This window comes from Jaculus jaculus, chromosome 1 (genome assembly GCF_020740685.1).
Source record: "Jaculus jaculus isolate mJacJac1 chromosome 1, mJacJac1.mat.Y.cur, whole genome shotgun sequence".
In the NCBI taxonomy this organism is placed as follows: Eukaryota; Metazoa; Chordata; class Mammalia; order Rodentia; family Dipodidae; genus Jaculus; species Jaculus jaculus.
The window spans coordinates 301,192,058-301,219,532 of NC_059102.1; the positions used below are offsets into that span (position 1 = coordinate 301,192,058).

The following is a 27,475-nucleotide window of genomic DNA, read 5'->3' on the forward strand; positions in this document are numbered from 1 at the left end:
ATGTGCTCTCAGGAAGGACCCTCAGCCCTGCTTACCTGACCCCATGAAGCAGAAAGAAGTTAAACTTTATTTCAAAGGAAAAGATATACAGAAATTACCACGTTCTCTTTCTTCTCCGTCTATCACAGCAAAAGCTGACAGAACCAACACAACCTGAGCCAACACAATATACGTGGTAAAACTAAGCCCTTGTGCAACATTGAGATTTTATAACTTTGGATTTACATGGGATAGAAGCAAACACATTATAACTGTTGTTTATTCATCAAAACCACATTCTTGGGAAGAACAGAGGGACCAGATCATGAATATGATTTATGAAATCACTCATCACCAAACTGAACTATGATAGCCCATGGTTAGAGAAATCAGATCAAATGATGTAACTCAAAAGATGGTGGTGGGGTTGAAGCCAAAAATTCAAACCACATCATCTTAAAACTTTGAAAATGATTTTATGCAACTCTTGCTTCCAGATGCCTTCTGTTATATATCAATGTTTACTAAATGTAAACTTGTTCAAATACCTTATTTTATATTAAAACCTAAAATAAAGTAAATTAAGGGAGCATATCATGCTCATTGAAGCCCTACTCTCAGTTCCAAAATCCATATTTAGGGGCCATGGGTTTATTAATGGAGCAATATACGCATGTGCCTTTAAGAAAAATCATGTGCATCTAGTTCTCTATTATTAATTACCAGCATTTGGAAATAATAGAGTCAGCTACTCTCAAGGAGAAAGTTCTTCTCTCAAACTGGAATATAATCTCCCAGCCCAATTTATTAAACATTCTAATAAAGTGTGAACCTCATAACTGGAGTGTTACAAATTGTTTAATGGGTAAACTTTTAAGTGAAAACCCTATATAGGAATAATACTGCTTACTTCAATTCTTGAATTCATTCTTTGCACTTGGGAGCTCCACTGCTTAAGCCAAGATGAAATAAGCTTGAACTATCTTTTATTAAATGTCCACTATGTTCCAGCAGTGGCTCATCTATTAGCCCTATTAAACTGTACCACAAATGCATGAGCTGAATCAGAGTACACTTCCTTAAAGACCAAAAGTTGAGCATCAGGAGATTGAGCAAGTGATTCTGTCTCAAATCTAGCAAATTCCAGAGTCAGGGATGAAAACCAAGTTTATTCAACCAAACAGTTTATGTCTCTTCTACTGCACTAAAATATTTCAAATCCATTTTTTTAAAAAAGTTATTGTTTGGGATCAAGAAGAGGGGCATCAACTGGTGAATGTGGCATTAGTAAGTTTGCAGACTACTTTCTTTCTCTGACTCCTGGAAAGACACCCAGAACTGCACCTGCACCTGTACCTGGGAATAATTTGGAGAGGAGAACAGACTGGCTGAGCCATCCTACTGGCCAAAGCCTATGTTGATGCTGCTTTGCTGAATATCTGATACCAATTCTGCATGGCCCCATAGGGTTTTCTACAATTTATAACATCTAGGCTTCAATTCTGGAAGTCAAAACAAAGGGGGCTTCTTATAGTGAAGCCAAGGCCTATGACCACAGGGTGAGCAGGTGAAGGAAAGATGTTGTGAAAAACACACAGCCAGAAAGTGATATTAATCCAGTGGCTTCAATTTTGACTTCCTCTTTTTGACTAGTTTCATGAATATGTGTGTGTGTGTGTGTGTGTGTGTGTGTGTGTGTGTGTGTGTGTGTGTATGTGACTGGTGAAACAGAACCCTGTGCTTGAAGAGAATATAATGCACAGGAAAAGTGAGATAGTCCCTGTAGCAGCCACGTTCACCTCTCCAGCGCTGGAGGCTTAATTTTTTTCTCTACCAGAAATCTCCCTTTTCCCCTCCTGAAATCTTGTCAGTTGGTTTTGACAGGAAGAAATTCCTGATTATAGACTGGACACAGCGTGTGATGCTTCCACACCATAATGAGGAGGAAAAGTATCATCTGGGAGTTGTAAAAGTCAATAAAAAAAAATGAACTAACTGTCTTTAGCAATTTTATTTTACTTATTGGTTACTTTTCATTTTCTAGGTCTAGCCCAGGTTGGCCTGAAATTCACTATGTCATCTCAGGCTGCCCTTGAACTCACTGCTAGCCTCCTACCTCTGCCTCCTGAGTGCTGTGATTAAAGTGCATGACACCATGCCTGGTTTTGGCATATTTATTTTAAGGCAATGAAAAAGGGGGGAAATACTCTCTCATACCCTTTTACTTCCGTGATGAAAAGGAGTATCTGTATTTTAGGTATATTCTGCCTCATTAATCCAGCAATCAAACAAACAAAGAAGCCAAAGGTACCCCTTACCATGAGGCAACACAAGGCCAAGACTGTGAACAATCCTCTGAGACTCCATTCTCCCATCTCCCATTAAAACCCTGTCTAGTCCACATATCCTTTCTCTAACACCAGCCCTGCAGTCCCTGTCCAATGAATGACATCATATCTGCCTTTTTGTCTGAAATGTTTCCTATCTGTTGAGATGCCCTTCAAAAATTACCCTAAATTGTGGCACAGAAGATGGCTCAGTGAGTAAAGTGCTTACCATTCAAGTACGAAAACTTGATAGCATGTGCCTATAATCCTGGCTATAGGGAGACAGAAACATGGAATCCTTCGGGATCACTAACTAGCTGGTCTAGCCTGATTGGTTCAGTGAAACACCCTGCCTCAGTGCAAAATGTAGAGAGTGAATGAGGAAGATCAATGATACTGACTTCTGGAATCTGCCCCCCACACACACACACAAAAGAGAAGCAAGAAAAATATGAACCCTGTTTTATCTTGCTGGGAAAGCTTTGATTTTGACTTCCCTCAGCAACATGATTTTCTGCTGTAGGTTGCTTCTATTGCTAGTATTTTTGTTGTAATGTCTGTTTGTTTTTAAATGATTCAACCAAGCAATCTGAGACGTAATAACAGGAGTTTGTCTTTGATATCTAGGAATTTCCCACAAGTCAAAGAATGACTGGTTATTGTTCCTGCATTGTAGTCACCCTGCTACTGAAATCAAGAGGCATCAGGAGAGTTCTGACCCACAAAAACAGTGTTTCTACAAGTCTGAAATTGCATGTGATAGAGAGAAACAAATCAGAGGGGCTCCAGCGTGTCTCCCACTGTGCAACTACAAGTGATGGACTTTCACCAGTGTATAAGATGGGCTTTTCCCCAGCCATCCCATAATGACCTGCTTCCTTCTGGATCCTTCACAGTTGGATAACAGAACATATGATAAAACTTGTTGAGAGTTTGCTTGTCTTAGGCAAAGCCCCACCCTGTAGGGAAAATTCATCCTTGGCAGATTCTCACAGAAGAGTTCACTGAACAAGCCAAGGTGGCAAGAGGTGAAGGTAAGATCTGGGCAGAAACGCTACCCTTGGCACAGACACTGCTGTGTAAGCGCACTTCCAAGAAATCCCCATGGCAGAGTTCTATTCTTCACCTCTAGGGGATTAAAATCAGGAGTGAGAGTCCTCCTTCTCCAAGAAGCCCTAGCAGCTTCCAAGAAGGTAAAGCTCACTCAACAAAACAGAGAGTCACGGGCAGTGTCATCAACTCTGGTAACCTAAAAAACATGCTGTGAGGTAAAAGTTTGTTTTGAGGAGGAAAAATGAGCAAAAAACAGGGCCAGGTTAGGTCATAACCATAAATCAGTGTGATAGAAGTCAAAGTCTCTCTCATGATATTCTGCCTGGGGTCTACCCCACACGTGTACATGATGCCTTCTGCAGAACTACTTACCCAGCATCCTGGCCTCCCAGAGAGAGTGTGAGAGGATCAAAAGGGCCAATAGAAAAAAAAAAAAAAGTCCATCCATCAAAGAAACAGACCTGGAAGAGCTGACAGAGACCAGGACTGTGTGGTCAGGAAGAATGGGGAAAAGTAAAGAAAAAAGAAAGAAAGGAACCCAGGGTGGTGTTTATCAGCTGTTCTAGATAACTTTCCTTCAAGACAAGATTACACTTAACTTTTCATCTGTGAGTACAAAGTTTTATGAATTAGAGAAGAGTGGAGAAAAGCCTCCTGGGGGCCATTTCACTAGCATCATTCCAACAAATTTTTCAACCTCTCTTTTCAGAACACTTTTCGTTTTAGTCATGCTTTCGTTGCAGGCATGGATGATAGAAGCCAGGAGGTGGATTTCCTTGGTCTTCCATGGCCACCCAAGCATAGGGTGAACGACAACACATCAGGTTTGCATAAAGAGATGAGGACTGCTTTGAAATTACAAAAGAAAGCAAGAAATCATGCCAAGTACCCATATTCCTAACTCTCCTACAGTGCAATGGGAGGCAGAGACAGGAAAATCCCAGAAGCTTGCAGGCCTGGCATGTATAGCCATGAACAACAAAATAAACCCTGCCTCAAACAAGTGGAAAACAAGGATCAGCACTGAAGTTGCCCTCTGACCACCACATGTGTGCTACAGTACATATATACACACACTAAGATTTAAAAATCATAAATGATAAAGCTAATAAAAAGAATAATAAATATTTTTTAGTGCTTAGCCTCAAAGAAGCACAATTGAAGACAGGATAAAAAGTTTTATCTCAAAAGAGGTTTTAAGCTAGGTGTAATGATGTACACCTTTAATCCCAGCACTTGGGAAGCAGAGGTAAGAGGATCACTGTGAGTTCAAGGCCAGTCTGGGACTAAAGAGTAAGTGTCAGGTCAGCCTGGGCTAATGTGAGACCCTACCTCCAAAACAAAAGAGGTTTTAATTGGAGAAAATTTCCTAATCCAATTGATTCTGTTAGCAGATTGGAATAATAATATTAATGTAAGTACAAAAATAAGCTATCTACTGAGTAGCAAATTGACCATTTCCATGTGACTTTAAGGTTAATTAAAGTAATTTAGGATTGTTTGAAAAGTCAGAACAGTGAATGTCCCAGGGAAGCCCAGAACTGGGAAGAACCATGCTGGCTATTACCACGGTCCTCACATGGACCTGAGGCAGCAGGTGTCTCCTCAGAGATGTTTCCTTGGCACTCCAGCAAGAAGCCAGTCACATGACATATGGTACTCATTACCAGTTATCATGTTCTTGCTGAAAAAGTAATCTACAAAGGCACAAAAGTTCTAGCCAACCTGAAATTGAATACTCCTTGCAGAGACATGGACCAGTACCTGCCAGAACTTCCCAGGAATCTCTGAAAACAACCTCGCCCCATTCCCAACATCCCCCCATAGTTCTCTGACCAAGGCCTTCGAGTCCCACAAATGACTCCAACTACTGAGCTCGATAGTCAGCTGAAGATCAGAAAGGTATGTAGTCCTGTTCTTGTTGAAGGAGTAGGCTGTGGAGCCCAGAAATTAGATCAGATTTAACAACTGTCCAACCCTAAGCAACATGCAACAAATCTCATTTTCCATGCTCCTAGAATTGAGGTGATAAGAGCACCTGATTCATAGGGTCTGGGAAAAGATAAAATAAACTCACACATGCAAAGAAATTAGGAGTGGTCAGCACAGCGTGCAGTAGTGGTAGTCACTGCTGATATTATCATCAACATTTTAGCACACTTGGGCCTATCTCTTCAACCAGCAGCTTCCTCAGGGATGGAAATCCTGCCTTTTATGTCCTTTTGTTCCCACTGTATCAAGGACAACATCTTACCCATGACAGAAATAAGAAATTCATTAATGGATTTAATCCATAAAGATTACTTATCAGATTTGCCAAGAGCATCCTCTTAATTGGCAATATGTCACATAACTCTGTTTCCCCTAATGAAAAACATTCCCTAACCCTACCCCCTTCCACCACTTACTCCCCACAGTGGAGGCAATTACTGGTTTGACCTAGCAGGCTTTTGCCCACAGTGTCTGTGCATGAAGAAACACACTGGATCACTTCTCCTCCAACATTAACCATCAAGGACTGAGGGGAATCAAAGGCCCTCCTCATCCTTGTCCCTCTGACTCATCTTGAGAAGTTCCTCCATAGTCAGTATTTTGCTGGACATCTTCCATTATCTTGGTTCATTTGAGCCATACTAAATCACTTTCCTCATATAAGGAAATAAGTAAATAATTGAAGTTTGTTTGTTATCATAATGTTCATGTGTTGCTTTCCTACCATAAAAGGGCTGGGGAGAAACACAGAGCTATGGCTTCAGTAATTTTAAGAATATGGATTTTTTTTGATTGATTGGTTGATTGATTTGAATGCCAATTCAACCACTTCTTTTTTTCTTTTCTGCCTTTATTTTTTAGAGAGAGTGAGAACACGAGAGAGATAATTGGCATGCCAGGGCCTCAGTCAGTACAATCAAACTCCAGACACTTTTTTAATCTAGTGTGTATGTGCAACCCTGCACTTGCATCACCTTTGTGTGTGTGGCTTATGTGGGGATCTGGAGAGAGATCAAATATCACAGGCAAGCACTTTAACCACTAAGCCATCTCTACAGCCTATTTCAACCATTCCCATGTGCCTTCTAAAACAAGCAGCCTGCACTTCCCTGAGGCTGAAATGTGGAATGTTGGTCATGTAGCTTTGGAGTCCCATGAGGAGCACATCAGTGAAGTAAGAGGAGGGTGGGATGGGCTGCTGTGGTTTAGTAAAGGTGGATGGCTATCTGCAAGCTTCCTTTCTACTCCCATCTTAACAAAAGTTCCAAAGCCAGCAACTATAATAGAAAGTACAAAAATTCCCAAATTCAGAAGGCAGGTGACACAAAAGCTGTGGGACACAAAGCTCCCCCACCAGAGAGAGGCTCTGTGGTGGTTTAAATGTAAAATGTTTCCATACACTCATGTGTTTGCATAGTTAGTCCCCAGCTGATGAAGCTGTTTGGGAAGGTTGCAGAACCTTCAGAAGGAGGATCATTGCTGAGGAAGTATGTCACTGGGAACAAGTCTTACGATGCTCTCTCACTACATCCTCCCTGCTGATCTGGCAATGTGACATGGACTGTATGCCTCTGCCAAGATTTCACAACATAGTAGACTTCCTCCCAAAACAATAAGCTGAAAATAAGCCTGTTCCTTCTTTAAGAAGCTTCTAATTGGGTATTTTTTCCCAGCAATAAGAATGAAAGTGATACAGTCTGGAATAGAATGGATTCCTTCATATGGGCATGATACCATGACTCCCAGCGCCTTCTAGTCCTGGGAGAGATACAGAGGCACCCTTAGCAAGAGATCTTATCCCTTTTTTCCAGCCTTCCTCCACATCTACCATGGTCATCCTGAAAGCTCACCTTTCTAACCTCAGTAAAGTAATACTAATTCAAATGCCCCCTTGTCTCACTCATCCATCAAATAAATAATTTTGAGATTCCAATCAGTAATGTGTTTGATATTTCTTTAACAAGGTGAAATTTTTTAAAACCAATTCTACCCTAAGAAATGTTCAATAGTATTCCATTTACATTCAGTGACCCATAGCATTCCAAGGGTCATTAATTAAAGCAAGTCTCAAGGATGCTCTCTTGCAATAAAAATGACCTCCAGCTTCTTGGTCAGCTAAGGAGAGATTTTTCATGTCAGGTTTTCTTGAAGCTAGACATTATTGCATTACTTCTCTAACATCCGCCCCTGTCCAGTGGGTATTACAGTCAGTCAATGTACACACGGTGCCAGTGTGGCTTAATGATTGCTGAATGTTTGTATCTCTGTTATGCCAGTACAAGTCACCCTAAATGACTCTGACTGTGTGCTAAGGAACAAGGTACTCAGAGGGGGAGGCTGGTAACCCAGGAACCACACAAATGCAATGCCAGTCAGACTTGAATACTCACAGCTCCTCTGTTCTGCCATATGACAGTGATGGAAAGCCTGAGGGTATGAGGTGTGTGTTCTCAAATTGAACCCAGGTGAGTCTACAGAGGCCAGTGTTCAAAGAGGAAGCTTAGTGCTGACCTCTGGATAAACCCATGCATGAAACCACTCTGGCTTCTTGGTCCCTGAGAAGAAGAAAGGACAAAGGAAAATGCCTTAGCCAATGAACTGACATTTGGGGTTAAATGAGGACTAAAGTCATAAGCTTCTTTTTTTAAACTTATTGAAAAATCTTCCTAAAAGATTTTCTTCTGCTTTCCAACAAGAGCTTTAAATTAAACAGAAGCAGTCCCAAAGAGTTGAAGTAAACCAAATTCAAAGCCAAGAAAATTGGGAGTGTAGCCCTACTCTGCCCCTGTATGACATCAGGAGAAATAAAGTATCTTTCCCTCTCAGTGCCTCTCTGGTCCCTCTGAGCTATTGTTTGGACAGACTACGCCTGGAATCTTGGTCTCTAGGTTCATCTTGAGTGGAGGCCTTTAATTCTAACTGGTTCTTAGTATCTCAGACCTGTGACTCTGGCCATAGAAAGCACAAAAGAGTAGGCTGTGCCATACGTTAATGACAAGATTTTTATGGATGGTACTATACAGATATGCAGGGCATGAGGAGAATTAGCAGGGTCTACAATAGGCAAAAGGCCTTAGGGGAAAGGAGCATAAACAAGGACTGACCAGCTGAGCTGGTAGACTCTTGAGAGCAAGTTCTGGGTTCCTGTATACAGCATATCACCATGGATGGCAAGAAGAGCAACTGACATTGATCAAGCATTTACTATGTACTAGGCATAGTTCTAAGCATATATGGTTCATTTCAATTTAATAATAATTCTGAGGGGAAAATCATCACTTCTCCAAATTTACAAATGAGAGACTTCACACTCCTATACCAGACTCCAGGTGCAGAAACCTCTTCCCATCACATGGAGGGAATCTATTTCAGTGGGAAAAGAGACACCTTATGCAGAGGCAAGAAGAATGTAATGGATGGCCCAAGCAGAATGGCAAGATAGACTTTCCTAACTCGGGGATAGAGTGTTTGCTGTGGAGATAAGAAAGTAAGTGTACAAAATCCCCACTCTGCTCCAAGCTCTTTCCTGGTACTGGAGTGAAATGTAGATGACAGCTCTAAGATGATCAACCTCACACTCAAATGCCTACAGGAGATCAGAAGGACTCTTCTGCTAAGTAAAGCTGCTTGAAGTTATACCTGGAATCATGTGATTTGGGCTGGAGGGGAAGGCTGCAGGCTAGTGAGAGGCAAGGCCTGAGGGGTAAGGTTGAAAACAAGTGTCAGGAATAGCAAGGGAAAAGCTGCCTCCTTTCCCAGGGACTGGATTTCAGCAGTACATCAGTGTATAGCACATTTACTACTCATTTTCAAGAAATGCTGAGAGTACCCCATGAAACAGAGAGGGTGAGACCACCAGCTTGTGCCCCCTCCTCTGCCATGGCTGGTCCCTAGCTGAAGTAGGCCAGTGACATTCCACTTTCTATCCAAGAGACCAGCAAAATCACCACGCCCAGGAAGGGAGCCCTGCCCAGGATTACCTCTGTCCTCAGACCATGCCATGAGTTGTATTATAAGGGTTATAAGGATATTATGTTGTGCAATCATGTCTAATTATTAATGTGTGTTGACACAATGTCTAAAATAGACCTCTGCAGTGATTCATGTTTGTAATTATTCTGCATGAAGTTGCAGCTTATTTCAAAAATAATTATCAAATACCTATACTGTTCAATAATCCTCTTTTAAATAAATAAACTTGTGAATGAGTGACTGGACATAAGTGAGCTAGAAAATGCTTATAGGTATATTTTAAGTTAAAAATGATTTCAAAGCAGACATGGGGGCTCATGCCTGCAATCCAGCCACTCAGGAGGCTCATGCAGGAGGATTGCCTTGAACTCAAGTTTAGCCTAAACTAATTAGTGAGTTCTAAGCCAGCTTGGGCTACAGGCTGAAATAAGGGTGAAAACCTTATTTCCAAAATAACAATAACAAAATAATAAACTAAAATGATTTCACCTGCTAAAGAGTATTTTTAATTTTAATTTTAACTTATTTATTTGAGAGAGGGGGTGCAGATAGAGAGATAAGAGAGAATGGGCACTCCAGGGTCTTCAACTGCTACAAGCAAACTCCAGATGCATTAACCACATTGTGCATCTGGCTTACGTGGGTCCTGGGGAATTAAACCTGTGTACTTTGGTTTCTATAAAATCTTCTAGATTTTGCCAGGTGTGGTGGCGCGCACCTTTAATCCCAGCACTCGGGAGGCAGAGGTAGAGGATCACCATGAGTTCGAGGCCACCCTAAGACTACATAGTGAATTCCAGGTCTGCTGGGCTACAGTGAGACTCTACCTCAGGAAAAAAAAAAATCTTCTAGACTTTGAGAGAACCAGAGAAGGAGCAAAGGCTGTGATGTTCCATGTTACGCCATTCTCCTCTTTAGACTAGCAAAACTTGCCTTTTTCTAGGTCACATTCTCCTGCTTAAATGGATCCCACCGTGGAGAGTGTGAACATGTATATGCAAAGATTGCAAGTCCAGTGAGAGTAGCAAGAGACAACACATGCAAGCAAGAAGAAGAAAACAAAGGCAACGGATCATTTCTGAGTGGAGAGATGGCCCAGTCAATCAAGCGCTGGTTGCTCAAACTGGAGTACCCACACGCAGTCCTTCCTAGAATCCACACATAAAAATCACAGGCCACGACATGCCTCTGTATACTGGATGCCAACAGCAAGATGTGAGGCGGATAAAGGATGGCTGACCTAAAGCTCACTCCAAGTGCAGCGAGGAGCAAAAGCAAAGCAAGATCTAAAGAGAGAAACCCTGCTCCTATTTCAAGTGAGATGCAAAGGAGAGGAGCAACCTCAAGTTGCCCTCTGACCCTCACACATGCCCCATGACACATACACACATTCCCACACTCACATGTGTATGTGTGTGTGTGTGTTTGTACACACTCAACCACAAATAGATTGTTTATAACCTTTAGAAATAATTATGGTTAAGCTAAATTGTAAATGAATTGCCATTTTTAAATGTATTTTATTTTTATTTATTTGAGAGAGAGAAAGAGGGAGATGGTGAGGGGAGTGCAGAATAAATGGGTGCACCAAGACCTCTAGCCACTGCAAATGAACTCCATATGCATGCATCCCCTTGCACATCTGGCTTACATGGGGTAAGGGGAATTAAGCCTGGGTCCTTAGGCTTCACTGGCAGATGCCTTAATCGCTAAGCTGACTCCCCAGACCATGAGTTGCAATTTTCAAAGACTACTTCCTGGTCAATATTTATCAAATGTAATAAATTCAGAGAGGTTAGAGAAGAGGATGCTGAGGAAAAGGATCATTGCAACTTCTAGTCTTCGGTAAGGAAATTTCAGATCCTGGAAATCAATAGGGTTCAAAGGTTACCAAACCCTCCACTCTTCACTTATTCATTAGATAACGTGCTGGTTGACAGTTCATGAGGTGCTCTGGAAGTAGTAATGAGCCGAGCACAGCCTCTGACCCCAAGGAGCTCATAGCCTGGGCACAGGGTAAGAAGCCTACAGAGAGATAACAGAATGGTATAACCACATACGGGTGTTGAGTGCCAGGGCCCAGCACAGTGTTTGGCATACTGTAGGAGATCAAGAATATGCATGTGATGACTAGAGTGTAAAGTGGACTTTATCTAGATGCCCAGAAAACTTGCCATAATTTCTCATGGGCCAGGCTATAATCATTTATAAGAATTCCACAAGACATAGCCTCTGCCTGAGTCATTCTTGATTGTCCGGCACATTGTTAAATGTGATACATCACCTGATAGAAGCTCACTAAATATAGAACCAACCAATAAATACATGAATAAATAAATGGGTGACTGAACAAACATACAGGACAGAACCACTCTTTCATACTCCAACCAGGATATACAGCTATTCTTTGTATGAAAATGAGCAAATGTTGAGTCACTGCCTGATCAGTGACTAACTGATTAATTTTTAAGCTCTGTGACTTCACCTCTGATCAGGTAACTGGACTTCTAATCCAGAAATGAGCCACACTTAGTGGTCTTGATATCATTGTTGTGGCAATGCTTCAATTTGAAAATGTTCTGCAAGCTTGGCTTCCGGTGGTCGCATCATATATCTGAACAGAACCACCTTCCATCGCCATTCACCTCGGAGCCATAAAGAGAACAGGGATGGTTTTGTTTGTCTACGTGAGCTACTGGCTATTCATGTTTTTGAAAAAAATCTAAAAGGGAAGATTGTTTAAAATCAGGTAGTAATCTTGATATGAGAAGAATTGTGGTTTTTTTTTTTTTTTTTTTTTTTTTGGACACATAATTTTCTGGCAGATGTTAGACTGTGGTTGTGCTCAATGTGAGCAGAAACAAATTTGGTAGCCCAAAGAGTAACCTAATTCCAGGTACTTGAGGGCAGAAGCATGCAATGTATGTACTTATTTATGACATGAAGAACGGCAGACTATGGGCATCCAGTGAGTACAGGGTAGAGACCCAGACGAAGGTGTTGCCTTCTCCTTAAGAAACATCAAACAAGGTGTTTATTTGGCTTTGTCAAGGCATGGCATAAAACAGGAAAGTGCAGGAGCCAGTCCTCTTGGCACACACATTCAGAATGAATCAGAAAGCCAGCCCCAGAGTAACAAGGAAAAGGGCACAAAGCAGGAAACAGGAAGTGATAAGCAAACAGTTAATTTGATTTGGATAGCCAAAGGCAATTCCTTCTTTCCAGCCCTGCCTGAGTCACTCCTGAATATTTCCAAACTGATACCCTCTCTTCCACCAAAAACCTAGGCCTATAAGCCTCCCGAGTTTCTATCTCACCCTTGAAGGATTGGGAGCAAACACAGCTCATAGAGGATGGGCACTGAGAGTCCAAGGAGTCACCTGGGTCAGTCCAAGCCCCACTCCCTGCATTGTCTCTGAAATCAAAAAGATTAGAGTAGGAATGGAGATGGTTTAGCAGTTGAGGCACTTGCCTGAGAAGCCTAAGGACACAGCTTCTATTCCTCAGTACTCATGTAAGCCAGATGCACAAGGTGGTGCATGTGTCTGGGGTTCATTTGCAGTGGCTGTAGGCCCTCATGTGCCCATTCTCGTTCTCTCTATCTGCCTCTTTCTCTATCTCTTGCAGATAAATGAATTGAAAAAAATATATTAAAAGAGTAGAGGAACCTTTGACAGTAACAAGATTGAGGGATGAGGAGAGGAAAGACAATGCCAAGTGTCAGGCGTTAAGGCTGGGGAGCAAGAAGCTGTGAGAACATGTTGTCATGCTCACCTCTCTCTCACCTCACCCCAGAGAACTGGGAGACTACTGGGTCCCAGGCCTAGACCTACAAGTCGGAGGCCAAGCCCTGACCTCAGTGAGCCCAAGCACTCAGCTAGAGCAAAACCCGGTGAAGTGTCAACACTGAGGGGACATGAGGGAGCTGTGTCAATTTTATCCTCTGGGATCTGTTCTTCTTCTCCTTTGTTCCCCATAAGCCTGCTGTTTAGGGCACACCTGGTGAAATGCAGGGGCAGATTTTGTATTCCTGTTGAGGATGATCTTTCATGCAGCATTTCGTTCAGGAAGGAGAGAATCCATCACAGGATACCTCAGTCAGCTCAAGGACAGAGCTTGACAATGTCACACACATCAACCAGCAATGGCTCTTCATGGTGGCACCGTGTCATTCAAGATAATGTTTCAAGACCACCAAGGTCCTATCATATGTTGGCTGTGGCAAAACCCTAGTCATCAGTGTTGTCACAGAAGCCCATTTCATTTCTGATGCTTAGACACATAAATTCCAGCTTTCATGCATGGATGGGAATAACAACATTATGCAGCTACTTCATAAAACAGACCAGCAATGCTCCCAAATGTAACTCATAGAGCTAACCTATGACCTAGAAACTTTATTGCTGGGTATCTACCAAAGATTTAAAAACGCATAATCAACTATGCATAATGTGTAAAACATCTCTGTTCATAATAGCCTAAAGTGAAAGCAAACATCTCCACCAATTAATGAAGGCATAAAATGTGTTCTATCTATGAAATAGTATTCAGCAGCAATTACATATAAATGTTATAACATAGATGAATCTCAATTGCAAGAAACTAAATGCCGGTTGAAATTTATCATCCCATCCACTTGTATGTAATGTCCAGAATAGACAATTCGAAAGCACCACAAGCAGATTGGTAGTTTGCCTGTAATTTTTGACAGGATTGTGAAAGAAGGAGAGACAGTGCTAACAAGGACAGTGTTTCTTTTGGGTATGACAAAAATATCTTAAATAAGATTGTAGTAACACTTACATAAAACATTCTAAAACATTAATTCTATGCTTCAAGCATATGAATTTTACAGTATGGCACTTATGACTCTTGTGGAATGATGTCAGGCATGACATGGTCATTGCCTTCCTGACCTGTTTGCATCTGTGATTAACAGAAGGACACCTGTATAAGACTGGGACCATTAACTTTCCATCATGCATTGGGAAGGGTTCCATGAAGCCATACCTCTCCTCATGGAGTTATAGACAGAGTTAAACTTATTTGGGCAAAAGAGACATTTTCTTCAGCTACCTGTGCTCCTGTAAGTCACTCCCCATGCATGGTCCTGCAAATAACCCCTCTTAAACTCATTGGTCCACCAAGCTACACTTACATGGAATGTTCTCTTTGTTTCTGTTAGTGATACTTTATCTGAGGTGAATACAGTTTTGTTCACATCTCATCAGAAAAAGTTTACACAACAACTTTGATATATTTTTAAAATAAAATTATTTGTCCCTTACACACTACATCAGACTGTACCCATATTTGTATACAATTATTACATGCCAACAAAAAAATATAGAAATTTAGCCGAGCATAGTGGTGCACACCTTTAATCTCAGCATTCGGGAGACAGAGGTAAGAGGATTGCAGTGATTTTGAGGCCACCCTAAGACTACATAGTAAATTCCAGGTTAGCCTGAGCTACAATGAGACCCTACTTAGAAAAACAAACAAACAAGCCATATATATATATATATATACATATATATGGAGAGAGGGAGAAATCTAAGGGCTGAAGAGAGGGCTTAGCAGTTAAGGAACTTGCTGGAATAACAAAAGGATCCAGGTTCAATTTCCCAGTACCCTTGTAAAGCCAGATACACAAGGTGGTGCACACGTCTGGAGTTCGTTTGCAGTGACTAGAAGGCCTGGTGCACCCATTATCTCCTCTCTCTGGCTGCCTTTCACTCCCTCCCTTTCAAATAAATAAAATATTTAAAAATATAAGTTGCTTATAAAAAGGTAGAAATTTAAAACTAAACAAAATAAATAAATGAATAATCCACCTGGAATGTTCATCTCAACAAAGTAGCATTAGTAGTCCCTAAGAAGTTTTTTGTGTTTTTGTTTTGCTTTGTTTATTTTTTTATTCATTTATTTGAGAGTGACAGACAGAGAAAGAGGCAGACAAAGAGAGACAGAGAATGGGTGTGCCAGGGCTTCCAGCCACTGCAAACAAACTCCAGATGCGTGTGCCCCCTTGTGCATCTGGCTAGCATGGGTCCTGGGGAATCAAGCCTCGAACCAGGGTCCCTAGGCTTCACATGCAAGCGCTTAACAACTAAGCTGTCTCTCCAGCCTGCTAGAGAAGTTTTGAAGTTTTGTTTTTACATAGACAGCAATGTAGAGGCACAGTGTTTCTCTTCCACTTGGCAGTACTCCAATCACTGCTGTAGTTTGCTGGATAATGTGGAACTCAAAAGCAAAGCCAAAAGGTAAGACCACAGAAGCAGCCTGACATGCAGAAAGAACCTTCTCTACTAGGGTCAGCAACTGCTACTAACGGACAACGCCCAGAGTGACACCTGTTTTTTCACAAATAAAATGTTATTGGAACCCACCTATGCCAATGCATTTTGTAGTGCCCATGGCTATACACACATACCAACAACAGAGCTAAGTAATTGTATCCTAGACTTCATGGCTCTTGAAGGCTGAACTATACTTTCCTACCCATACTTTTACAGAAAATGCTGGCCATCCACAGCCTTGGGCTCACAAATCTGGAGTCTTGCTGCTTCAGCAATGGCCCACGCAGTTAAGTGGCAGCATTAGCAGCAGTACCCAAGGAACCTGTTAGACAGGCAGGAGTTCAGGCTGCCCCAGACCTACAGGAATCCAAATCTGCATCTTGGTTACAGAGTTGTGTCAGTACAAGAGAAGATGCCAAGACATGATTGAGTCTGCAAGGGTTTCCTTAGAGGAGACAGAAAAGTGGAGGGAACCAGAAAAGGTTGTTTCTGATCTGGTCTGCCTTTATCCTTGCAACCTCAAGAAAGTGTGGTCTCCATTCATGCAGCAGTGAGCTTCAAGACACCGCACCTGTGTCCTTGGTCAATAAATACCCAGTAGGTGGAGTTCTGTACAACATATTCCTTTTGTACATGCTGCCAGGTATAACTCCCAGGGCATCTCTAACTTATTTTTTAAACATTTTTTGTTATACTTTTACTTACTTATTTGAGAGGGAGAGACAGACAGACAGGGAAAGAGGCAGAGAAAGAGAATTGGCACACTAGGGCCTCCAGCCACTGCAAACAAACTCCAGATGCATATGCCACCTTGTGCATCTGGATTACATGGGTACTGGGGAATCAAGCCTTGAACAGGGTTCTTAGGCTTTATAGACAAATGCTTAACCACTAAGCCATCTCTACAGGACTCTAACTTATTTTTTTAAAAGTGATTAATGAACTGGAGAGATGACATAGCAGTTAAAGCTCTTGTCTGGGAAATCAAAGAACCCAGGTTCAATTCCCCAGTGCCTATGTAAAGCCAGATGCATGAAGTGGTACAGGTATCTAGAGTTCATTTGCAGTGGCTGCAGGCCCTGCCGTGCTCATTCTCTCTATCTCTATGTCTCTCTATCTTTCTCTGCTTGCAGCTAACTAAATAAATAAAAATAAAATATTTACAAGTATTATTTGTGTGTGTGCCTGCATGTGTGTGAATGCTAATAAAGACCAGTCCTTGCCTGCCCATTTCATTTGAGGCACAATTTCTCACTCTGGATCATATCTTTTTTCTGCAGTTGCCAAGAGCTTCCAGGAAATTCTCCTGTCTCCACCTCTCATCTATCAGTGTTAGGATCCTGGAATTACAGTAGCCCACTAGTACCCAGCCTTTAATGTGGGGGATCTGAGGATTGAACTCTGGAAGCCCAGCAAGTGCTTTATCTACTGAGCCATCTCCCCAGCCCTGTCTAACACTTTTAAGGAGTTCCCCCAGCTGATCTCTGAACCCATTGATGTTTAAAAAGAAGCAGTTCTCTAAGGCAGAAGTTGGAAAACTGTTTCCATGAAGGACTAGCCAAAAAAAAGTTTGGGGCTTTTCAGGCAATAAGGTCTCTGTCACAACTACTAAACTCTGCCATTTATAGTGGAAGCAGTCACAGAGCAGACATAATCAAATGAGAGTGGCTCTGTCCCAATAAACCTTCATTTACAAATGTAGTCTTGGCTTTGGTGCTGATGGGGCCCATAGGCCATAACATGCCAGCCCTCACTCTAGAGTTGTGAAGTTTAAACTTTCAATATAATTCAAACATTTGCTCATCTGAAACAGGTATATCATTGCACGTCTCAGTGCTGATCCAGAAGTTGTATGTGAGAGGAAAAGACAACTTCTCAGGGTCTGGTGAGAATGAACACTGGGACATTCACGAACCCGGCATACAGGAAGAGGAAGCCGAGGAGAGGGCATGGAAGCCTCTCTCCTGAGGAGCTCTGGGGAAGGTCTGGATGCACTCTTCCCCTGTCCTTGAGTCTGTTGGGTTAAGGTGGCCCCCTTTGCAACCTATTTATATCTCTGTGATTTTTGTCTTCTTCAGAGTCACATACTCCATTTAAAATAAAAAAGAAAATCTTCACCCTGAATACAGAGCTTCTTTTTTGAGAGAAAGAGAGGTCATGGCATTTTATAAAATCTCATTTCATAGATGTCACTCAAATAGACCAGCTCTGAACAATGACCTAATGTTAGCAGACCCTGAGTATACAAGCCATGTAAACATGTACATTTTTCTAGGGAGTAGGCATAGATTTCATCAGATTTTTTTGATAGGGCTTATAGCTCAATGGGAAAAAAGTCAATAGCATGATGTCCGATGTATTTGAAATACTATTGGACAAACAACTAAAAAATAACAGCTAAAATTTTAATAGAATAAATGGGTCCTTTTGGGCCTCTGAATCTAGTGTTTTTATCTTGAGACCATATTGTGGAAAACACTGCCATTCCCATTTTATAGAATAGCAAGTTAAGTTCCTAAGATTTAAAGTTAATCTCTTACCTAATGAAAAATGTTAGGTTATTGGATTAGAATCCTGTTCATATTATAAATGTCTCTTGTCATTACTATCACCTATGTCATAAATAAACAAAACTTACAGGTCAAACTTATTTGGCACTTTATAACTGTGACTAATACAAACTGTAACAACTCTGCAAGACATTTTCTCATTTGTTTTTATCTTTTGTTCTTTTTTATTTTGGAAATGTTTTCCATTTTACTTCAATGGGATTATACATGTGTACAAATTCTTTTATTTCTCCTAATTTTTCAATTTGAGGAAACCAAGCCTCAGAAGAGCATTGTGGGATGCCAAAGATGGCAGACCTGACAACTGTCAGAGAGAGGGAGTTGTTTCAGGCCTGTCAGCCTCCCGACCTCTGCACTGGGAGCTGTTGTAAACCTTGGATCCCTGGAGGAAGAAAACTTGCCTTCATGTGAAAGACAGCTTCTTAGACACTGTTGTTTTCCCCACTGGGACTTGTGCACTCTGCATGGCAAGGCGCTCAATAAATATTTGCTGGATGAAGAAACCTGGGCTCAGGCTCCAGCCCCACCATGGTCTTAGTGACTCAGTCTCCTGCAGCTTGGAGGAGCAGGTGGTTACTCAGCTGGGCGACTTCAGGGAACATTTGAAATCAATTATGGCTGCAGAGGAACCCATTAAAATGTCTTCCTTTGTGTATGTTGGGGTTGAAGGAGAGGAAAGGAAGTTGAGGTTCAGGATGATGTTGGGTTTAGGTGCTTGAGCTTAAAGAGTTCACACCAAAATAGGGCAGAATTTGGCTTATTCAACTAGTGGTCCAAATGAATGGGTTCCTGACCTCAGGCTACGTGGCCACATAGCCGTGCATTGCCAAATCCTCAATTGGCTACTCATGTAAAGGAGATGCATGCAGTCCTCCCTTGGCCTCAGCTGGCCTTCTTCAACTGTGGGAAATAGGCAACCTCAGAAGGCTGGCCTTTCAGGTGTCCCAAGAACCTTCAAAGGACCAAAAGAGATCCTAATGTCTGTGTGCCCTACAGTGTCCTTGGCACTCAATTTAAAACATTCTTTCAACCCATTTTTGAAGTCCAGCTTCATGATTCAGAGCAATGTGAGAACTGGTGATGGAGGGAGAAGGGTAAATCTAGCTTTTTCTTTGTTTGTTTTCATTAATAGTGGCTAGAAGTACAAGTTAGTTCACAGCCCTCAAGTCACTATAGCCCTTTCAGATAGGTCTGCATAAAATAATAATAACAATAATAATAATAACTTAGATGAAGTTGATCCCAAGGGATGTCTTACACCTACCAACAATAGTCTGTGAGAAGGTTATTCTATTACAGCCCAGAGGCTAGGGCAGGGCAATAGCTACCAAAACAATCACAGGCTCCCTTCTATATGGGTTTCCTTATGGCCTGTGCACGAAGCAACACTGCCATCTAGTGCCTTATACTGGAAGTATTCCCTAAGGTCCCATTTCTGGGGGAAAGGACTCCCTACCCAAGGGTTGGTGTGGCTGAATTGACATCTCTGATGACCAGAAAACACCTTAAACTTGTAGATCGATAAAGGCCTTAGAAACTGGGCTTGAGTTAAGTAGGAAAAAGTGGAGGTTCGGGAGCTGTTGAAAGAGTAGAAGGTAAGTCGTGAAGCATCTTGGCTTGCCCTCACTGGAGAGAAGAACTGCAATGATTGAACTGTGTGTAGCTCCCTGGGACTTAATTCTTCGTTGTCATTCTGTATGGAACCAGTAGTGACCATCTCAAGGACCCAAGCCAGGATAAAAGAGGGAATATTTTCTGTTTGTGGGTGTGGATACACTAATGCAAAGTGATCTTTATTTCTGAAGAGCACTTGCCTTTGGCAGACTTAGAGTACTCAGCCGTGAAGTATGCAAGAGAAATCTAAGCAGCTAAGACATGAATAGACAGGATGCCTGGAGTGTCAGGGTCTACTTGCTAGAATCCTGAAACATGGAGACACTGTTACCACTCCCTCCCTGACTCCCTCCCTTTTTTCTCCTCCCATACTTTTACCCTACTGGGTACCTACTGGTGAGAGTAAGTCTGAAGAAAGGTAGAGAATGGAAGGTTGGGGAATGTCCTCTTCCCTCCACCTTCCTGAAGCAAACCTACAGGGAAAGTCCCAAATAATAGAGACTTTTTTATTTGGGAAAAGAAAATACAAAACCTTAGAAGCTAGACTGTCTGCAAAAGATTTCTTGCCTGGTTGTACATGCTTAAGGAGGTTAAAAGAGTTCAGATGGGCACTTGGGAGAAGAATTTGAGTGTGTGCGGGGCAGTTCGTAGATTTTGCATAGGCAGGCAAGGAAGACAGGGGTAGGGGATGAGTGGAGGTGAAAAGGCAGGTGTGACAAGGAACACTAGAACACAAATCCAGCCATGACACCTCTTTGTGCAATCATGAGGCAGAAGGACATGAAAGGGCCAGGGGCCAGGTACCCAAGGCCCTGCATCTGTTTCCCAGTTTGGGTGTTAATAATCCCCAGAAATACCGCCCCCCACCCAAGTCCCCTGCTATATATTCCTGTTGGATCCATCTCTAATTCATCAGTCAAGGAACTGATCCAGGTCCCTCGGTGGCTACTGAAGACACAGCGTAAGCAGTGCTGCATGGCCCCGGTCTAGGTTGTAAGCCTGCAGTCTCCCTGGCAGATGGGTACTAGGAAGCCAGACTAGGCAGCAAGAAGTTGTCATCTGGGGAAATCTGTGAAACTGCCAACTCTGATCAGATAATCATCTCATTATGTCTCCCATTTGGCCCCAGAAAAAGGATTTCCTTCTATTCTTTCTCTGTCCCCTCCTAGCTTATTGCCCAGCCCCTTCTCTCACCCCCTGTCCCAACCAAAACTAAAATAAAGTAAAGCCATATGACTCAAGAGTGCTCAGTGTCTGGGAATCACAGCTTCCAAAGGAGAAATCACAGCCAAACAGGGGGAGACAGAGTGTCCGAAAAGGATGTTCCAGCAACACCCCATTGGAAGACACTATCTCCCTCCAGATTTTGTCCTGGTCTGAAACTTATTTGCAGCACCCAGAACCCTGAGCAACTTTTCATCTGAAGATCTATGCGGTTATACAGAGCCCTGGAGGTCTTTCCTCAGTCTATCTCTAACATGTCCCTGGTCGCCTCAGTCCCCCACCATGACAGGAGGAAACAAAATGGTGTTGTAGGTCATTGAGATTATTGGTACTATTTTTCTGGCATTTATTTTCTGTTTCTTTCTTTTTCCTAGTTAGAATACAAAGTCATGGGTTCCAACATGACATTTTCATATACAAATAAAATTATCTTTTATTTTATTTGCCCCCCACACCTCATCTTGTTCCCCTTTCCCCTCTTTACTGGTCTCTTTCTTCACCCACTCCCCCCACAGAGTCTCTCCTGATTTCATGCAATATATGCCATATATATATATATATATATATATGATTTCATGCAATATATATATATATATATATATATATCATCTCTCTTGCTCTCTCTCACCTATAGACCTGCTGCTCCCCTGTCATGCCCTCCTTTTTGACTTTCATGTTACACACACACACACACACACACACACACACACACATTAAACAGTTTTACTCTGCATTAAGTTCTATCACAGCAGGGTGGAGGTCCAAATAATAATGAGACACTAGATGTCAAAACATATAATCAAATTCCTCACCCCTCCTCTGAAATTAACCTTCCTAATAAAGTAAAACACGATAACCCCTAACCTTGCCTTTTTTTTTTTTTTTTTTGGTATTTTTAAACCTTCTGGGTAACCGTCTATAAATGGAATATAGGTGCAATTCCCAGACAAGTGCCTCTGATTAACACTACAGTTATACAAATCATAAAAGACTTCATGTTTATATGTCACATGAACAGCCCCGGCCTATGAGCACCCACCTTCTCCAGTAGACCTGCTGGGATGAAGTGACTGGAACAGGTGCTACCTCTCTGCCTGTTCCAAGGTGGCTGTGTGCTTGACAGTCTTGTTCTCTCACTGGTCTAGTCCAATATGACATCCTAAGAAGCTCATCTGCTTTCAAGGTGCCTGGATACCCCATGCTGGACTATGAGAAACATACTGCGACACCCCTTCCCCTTTGACAAAGAACAGGAGCCCTTCCCCTTTAAAGGGGAGAGAGCTAAGCTGAAAGATCTTCTAAGTGCGAGTGCAATGTGCAGAACTCCACGAGATCAACACACGGGGCAAATGTCTCTTTGATGCTGCGTGAATGCTGCTGTGCTAATAAACAAATCTCCCACCCCTACCGCCTCCCTGGCTCTCCTGCTCGGCCCTTTCCCCAGCAGAAATGGAGCCAGCCACACCCCGAGGGCCTCAGATAGCCCAGGAGTGGGTCATTACCTGCAATGATGGCTGGGTTGCTCTGTCCTCCCTCCGGTCTCACCCAGGCTTCCACTGTGAACGCCTCCCGGGGAATCTCAGCCAGCACTTGTGGACGCAGCAGCAGCCGCTCCCGCCTCCCAGAGAAGTACAAGACAGGCAGTCCTCCTTGGGGGTTAAAGGTCTCTGCTTCCCACTCGGAGCCCCCGCCACCATTTTGGATGGGGCTCTCCAGTGGACTGTCATTATCTCCGTGCTTAAGGGGGTCCTTAGGCCAAGGTTGGAAATGTAGAGGAGCATTTTGGGGGTCTCCCAGCACATCTTCTGTTTGCATCTCTACCACTTGGCGAGGACGCCTGGGCCTGACCTGGCCTTCGGCCTGGATCCCTGCTGTGGGTTCCTTTGGGTGGGCAACGATGGTGGTAGTGGAGGAGGCAGTGTCTGCTGCGCTTCCCGCAGTCTCAGGCTCACCTACAGATGACTCCTTGGATCCACCGTTGCCAAGATAAGTGTCATCATCTCTCAGCAGTCCCAATTGCCCAATAGGACCATCCCCTACCCACCGGGCAGCTGGCTGCTCAGCCGCCCTCCTCACTCCTGTTGCTTTCTCAGTCAGGTCTCGGGGAAGCAGGCTCAGACCCTGTCCCCCTGTGGCTGGGGCTCCTGCTTTACTGAGGCCTGCGTGCTTCCCCACAGCGTAGGGTCTCAGGTAATTGCCTGGTCTGTTGGGGTAAACCCCGAAGAGGTGATGCTGTGGAGCAGTTCTGGGTCGTCGAACCTTGGCCCCTAGCCAACAGCGTTCCCCTTCCAACAGCCCCTGATTCAGGTGTCCTCTCTGGGCCAAGGATTCCCTGCGTGTACGGCCCAGCTCAGCACTGGCGGGACTGAAAGCCCACCCAGCCAAGACCACCAGGCTTATCCTCAGAATCTTCAAACACATCATATCTCCCTCAGCTCTTCCTAGGGAATCAGAATTCAACTTCTGGGTACCACCAAGGAATTCAGGAGAGAAGAGGAAAAGACAGCTAGCAGTGGATTGGCAGGCACCAGGGAAACTGTTTTTTGTATTTTTTTACAAACTAAACTTTTCAAGTAGCCCCCAAAGAGGGCTCTTCTGACTACCTGTGCTGGAAACTCCTCCAGCCCAGCGTGGCCTGTCTGTCAGTCCCAGGGAGTGTACCTCCCTTACCTTCTCCCTTGACCTCTCTTCTTGCTCTAATTTAGTCCTGAAAGAATGAAGTGAATTGCTCCTACTTTGACTTTCCACCCAGCGACCTCAGGTTTCTTTCCTGTGTCTTTTTTTCTTCTTCTTCAATAACTCCTCCCCTCTCTGATACTAGAGGAGTATGACAGAAGCCAAAAATCTCTCAAATACACACTGGCAAATGCATATGCCTTACAATCTGAAGTCATTCAAAATCTTATTCTCTAACGTTCCTTCCCTTCTCTTCTTTCTTCCCTGGCATTTATCATCTCTGTTCACCTCCCTTTCCCCAAAATATGTTCAGCTTCAAACAATTTGCTGGAAAAAAACTTTCCAACAATACAATTTGATGTTTGTGATCTAAAAATGCAAAACTAATCTGGGGGGGGCACAAAAATCCAAGCTGGTACTTAACTTTCACTGTCCAGATGTCCTCAGCCAGGTCCCCATCCAGCTTGCAGTCTGCCTGGGCAGGTTAAGTTTCCCTCAGCTTGGGGCTCGGGGTGGTTGATGGTTGAAGAGAATTATCCCCGTCCAACTTGTTGGTATGTTGCAAGTCTCTGTAAAGTTCTCTGGTTGCCAGTCTGCTCTTCTCCTGACCAAATGAGTCTGAGAGCCCTTGACTTCACCTTCTGGGAGCCTTGTGGGTCCCTGAGAAGATGGGGTGGGGGGGGAAAGGAGCAAAAAAAAAAAAAGAGCATATACTTCAAGGGACCTGTTCCCTCCAGTCTCTCCTGCTTCCCTTCTCTCCCTTTCTCTGCCTGTAATTATCCTCCTGTTTTTTCATTTAAAGACAATGATGATGTCAAAGCTAATAAGTTTGGTGCATCACTCCACCTACTCTCTGTCCCCTCCTTCTCCTGAAAACCTCCCCACCTCACCGAGTCACAAGGGACAGATGCTACTCTTGGTTTCCCCAGTAAACATCTCGGGCTTTCTCTTTCAGCAGCCGCAGCCTACACAATCAATAGAAAACAATCAATACTGTTTTGGAGTACTCATTTCTGTGTGTTGCCTCTCTCTCTCTCTAGCACACACACACACACACACACACACACACACACACACACACACATTTTGAATGGACCTACTCAATAAACACACCAAAAAAGTGGCTTTTTAGGCATCATTCACATCCCTTTCTTTTGATTTGTCACAAACTTCCAATATTTTTCTTATTTCACTCAATCATTTCAGACTTAAGAGAACAATACCCAAAATTCACTACCTATTGGACACTGGAGAAAAGAAGAAATCAATTATCTCTCTGTGGGAAGCATCAAATGGAAATGTCATGCATTCATAGTACATAGATGTGCTTTTCCTCCCAGAAGTTTCTCAACCTGAAGTTAGTAAAAGTCACCATATGCTGAGTGAGCAAATAAACAAATGAGGTGCTCAAAATAAGTAATTTACACAAATGAACAAGCTACACTCAAGCAGTCATTTTTTTTTAAGTTGATTTGAAATGAATGGAAGTAAAGAGTATGATTTTAAACTCTTCAGTATTTGTCTAGATGCTAGATGTTAGCTTTCTCAAAGGGTCTCCACCCCTTATTAGCATGTACACGTACACAGTACATATGGATACATGAACACATGCAGAGAATGGTTCTGATTCCCAATGTCAGCATGGTAGCCTACATGTAGTATGAAGTTAACGGAGAAATACACTGGGTCCTTCTTTCAAGCAATAAGAAAAATCACTTACACTTTTTAAACCACTGTTCATGTTGCCCACATCTAAATCACATAGCCCATGTGCCTTGGAATAAGATCACACTGCCTTGTTCACTTTGGGTCTTTTCATTGTCTTCTAAACTCCCCCATCCCAGCTGACAACTGACTCACATGCTTTAAAGATGTATCCATGCACCCCATCCTGCGTATGCCCTGTTTCCCCATGCGTACCCTCTGGAGCCTCAAAGCAAGTCCCCAGTGAAGATATCAACCCAGGCACGTGCACGTGGATATTACCACGCAGACATCCTTCAGTCCTCAGTCCCCTACTGCCCTTTTTTTTTTTTTTTAATCACTTTCCTAGCTCCCTTCACTTTTTCTGGTTCAGTTCTTCCCCCCACCAAACAAATTAAGACTATAAAGTGAGACTTGAGGTGTATAGAAGAAGCTACAAATGCAGAGAAGAAAAGAAGGAAGAAGAGAGGCAGGAAGAGAAAAGGAAGAAGGAAGAAAGGGGGTAGAGAGAGAGAGAAAGAGAGAAAGAGAGGTGGTGCCTTAGTTTAAGGGAAAGGAAGATACTCAGGTAAGAAAAAGAGAAGTCAACTTCCCCCTCCCCAATGCCACTCCAAAGACCCTCAGAAAAAGGTTTCCTACCATTCATTTCAGGAAGGAGGGATAACACATCAAGGAAGAATTCCGCCTGCTTTTCTGCCCCTTTAAATGTGAAGGATCTTCCATCCCCTATAGGTCTCTCCTGGCTCCCAGCTGCTAGTAATCCATTCATAAGGTTTCAAGAGGCAACACAAAACTCAAGCTTCCAGTTTAGTTTCTCTCTCTCTCCCCTTCATTCCTTTGCTCACCACTCTCCTTCAGCTCTTGGCAGTCCAAAGTTTAAAAAAAAATGTTGAACCATTTCTGTGTTTTCCTCCTGTTGTAACTTTGGCTGTGACATCATAACCCTGCCCACCAACACCCCACCTCTCTCCCTTTCCACCCCCCTTATGAGCCCCATGCCCCCAAACACTCCCCCACCCACGGGGAAGAAGGGATCCTGTCAGTTCCAATGTGGGAAAACACAAAGCTCTTGGAAGGTGCCCCCTCCCTCCTCTCGGTGCCCCTCCTGCCTCCCCCTCCCTGTCTTACCCACTCAGCCCGGCTCTCGAGGCTTTTAACAATGATCCCATCTGTTTGACATGTGCGGAAAGGTGGGCTGGATTCAAATGATCTGTCAAGTGAATCAGATCAAAAAAACAGCACCCCCCTCCTCAATTCCATCACACACACTCACACCCCAAGCCCCAGAGCAAAAGTGTGAGAGAAGTCAGACTTACACAGCACCCACCCTTGATGCCAGGGAGACAGACACCAAACATGCCAAGGGAAGCACACATTTATACATATATAAATTCTGTTGCTTATTTGTTTATGACAAACACCCACACCCTAAACCTTCAACCCCTCTCCTTCAAATCCTGTCACTCCGCAAGTACACAGATTTGAAAGCTGGTAGAATCTGTTTAGAAATCTCCAACGAGAGGGTTTTCCCCCTTTTTTTCACTCCAAAGCACTATCTGTGGCGATCAGACTCGAGCAGGGTTGCCAGCAAATGCAGGAGGCCCCTTCTAGGGTACAGGCTTTCAAACCAGCAAAGCTAGAGGGAATGAATTTAAGGACACACAGCAGGAGCTGGCTGAATTCATTTTATTTTGACGGGGTAGTTGGGGGAGGAATATCATTTCTGAAATGCCCAAGGAATGAAGGGAGAGGATATGGATTTCTTAAACAGTTTTTGCAAGAGGAGCGGTGTCTTGTTCTGCAGGTAAATCCATAAGACAAGCAATTGGAGCTTACAGATAAACAAGGACCAGGACGGAGAGTGAAGAAAAGGAAAGAGAGAGGAGGAAAGACAGGGATGAGGAGATGGGAAAGGGGAGAAAGGACAGAGTGGGGGCCAGGGGAAAGGAGAAGGGAAAGAAAAGGGAGGAGAGAGGGAAAGAAGGGGGGGGAAGGAAAGGAGAGAGACTGAGACAGGGGGGAGGGGGATAGAAGGGGAAAGGAGAGAGATGGAAGAAACAGG

The 27,475-nt window shown here is 43.1% G+C and overlaps 1 protein-coding gene across 2 annotated transcripts in view; it reads right to left on the bottom strand.

Annotated features, from left to right (window-relative positions):
* Positions 1 to 26,648, bottom strand: part of Pappa2 (pappalysin 2) — a 253,987-nt gene extending 227,339 nt beyond the window's left edge. The window contains exons 1-2 of one of the 2 annotated variants that reach the window (XM_045146446.1): positions 26,542 to 26,648; positions 22,536 to 24,369 (exon numbers count right to left, since the gene is read on the bottom strand). In XM_045146446.1, the coding sequence (XP_045002381.1) occupies positions 22,536 to 23,457 (922 nt within the window). In that variant the 5' untranslated portion in view covers positions 23,458 to 24,369; positions 26,542 to 26,648. Of the gene's footprint in view, positions 1 to 22,535; positions 24,370 to 26,052; positions 26,311 to 26,541 lie in introns of those variants that run through there. The other variant, XM_004658765.2, reaches the window with a different exon arrangement.
* Positions 26,649 to 27,475: the final 827 nt, after the last annotated feature.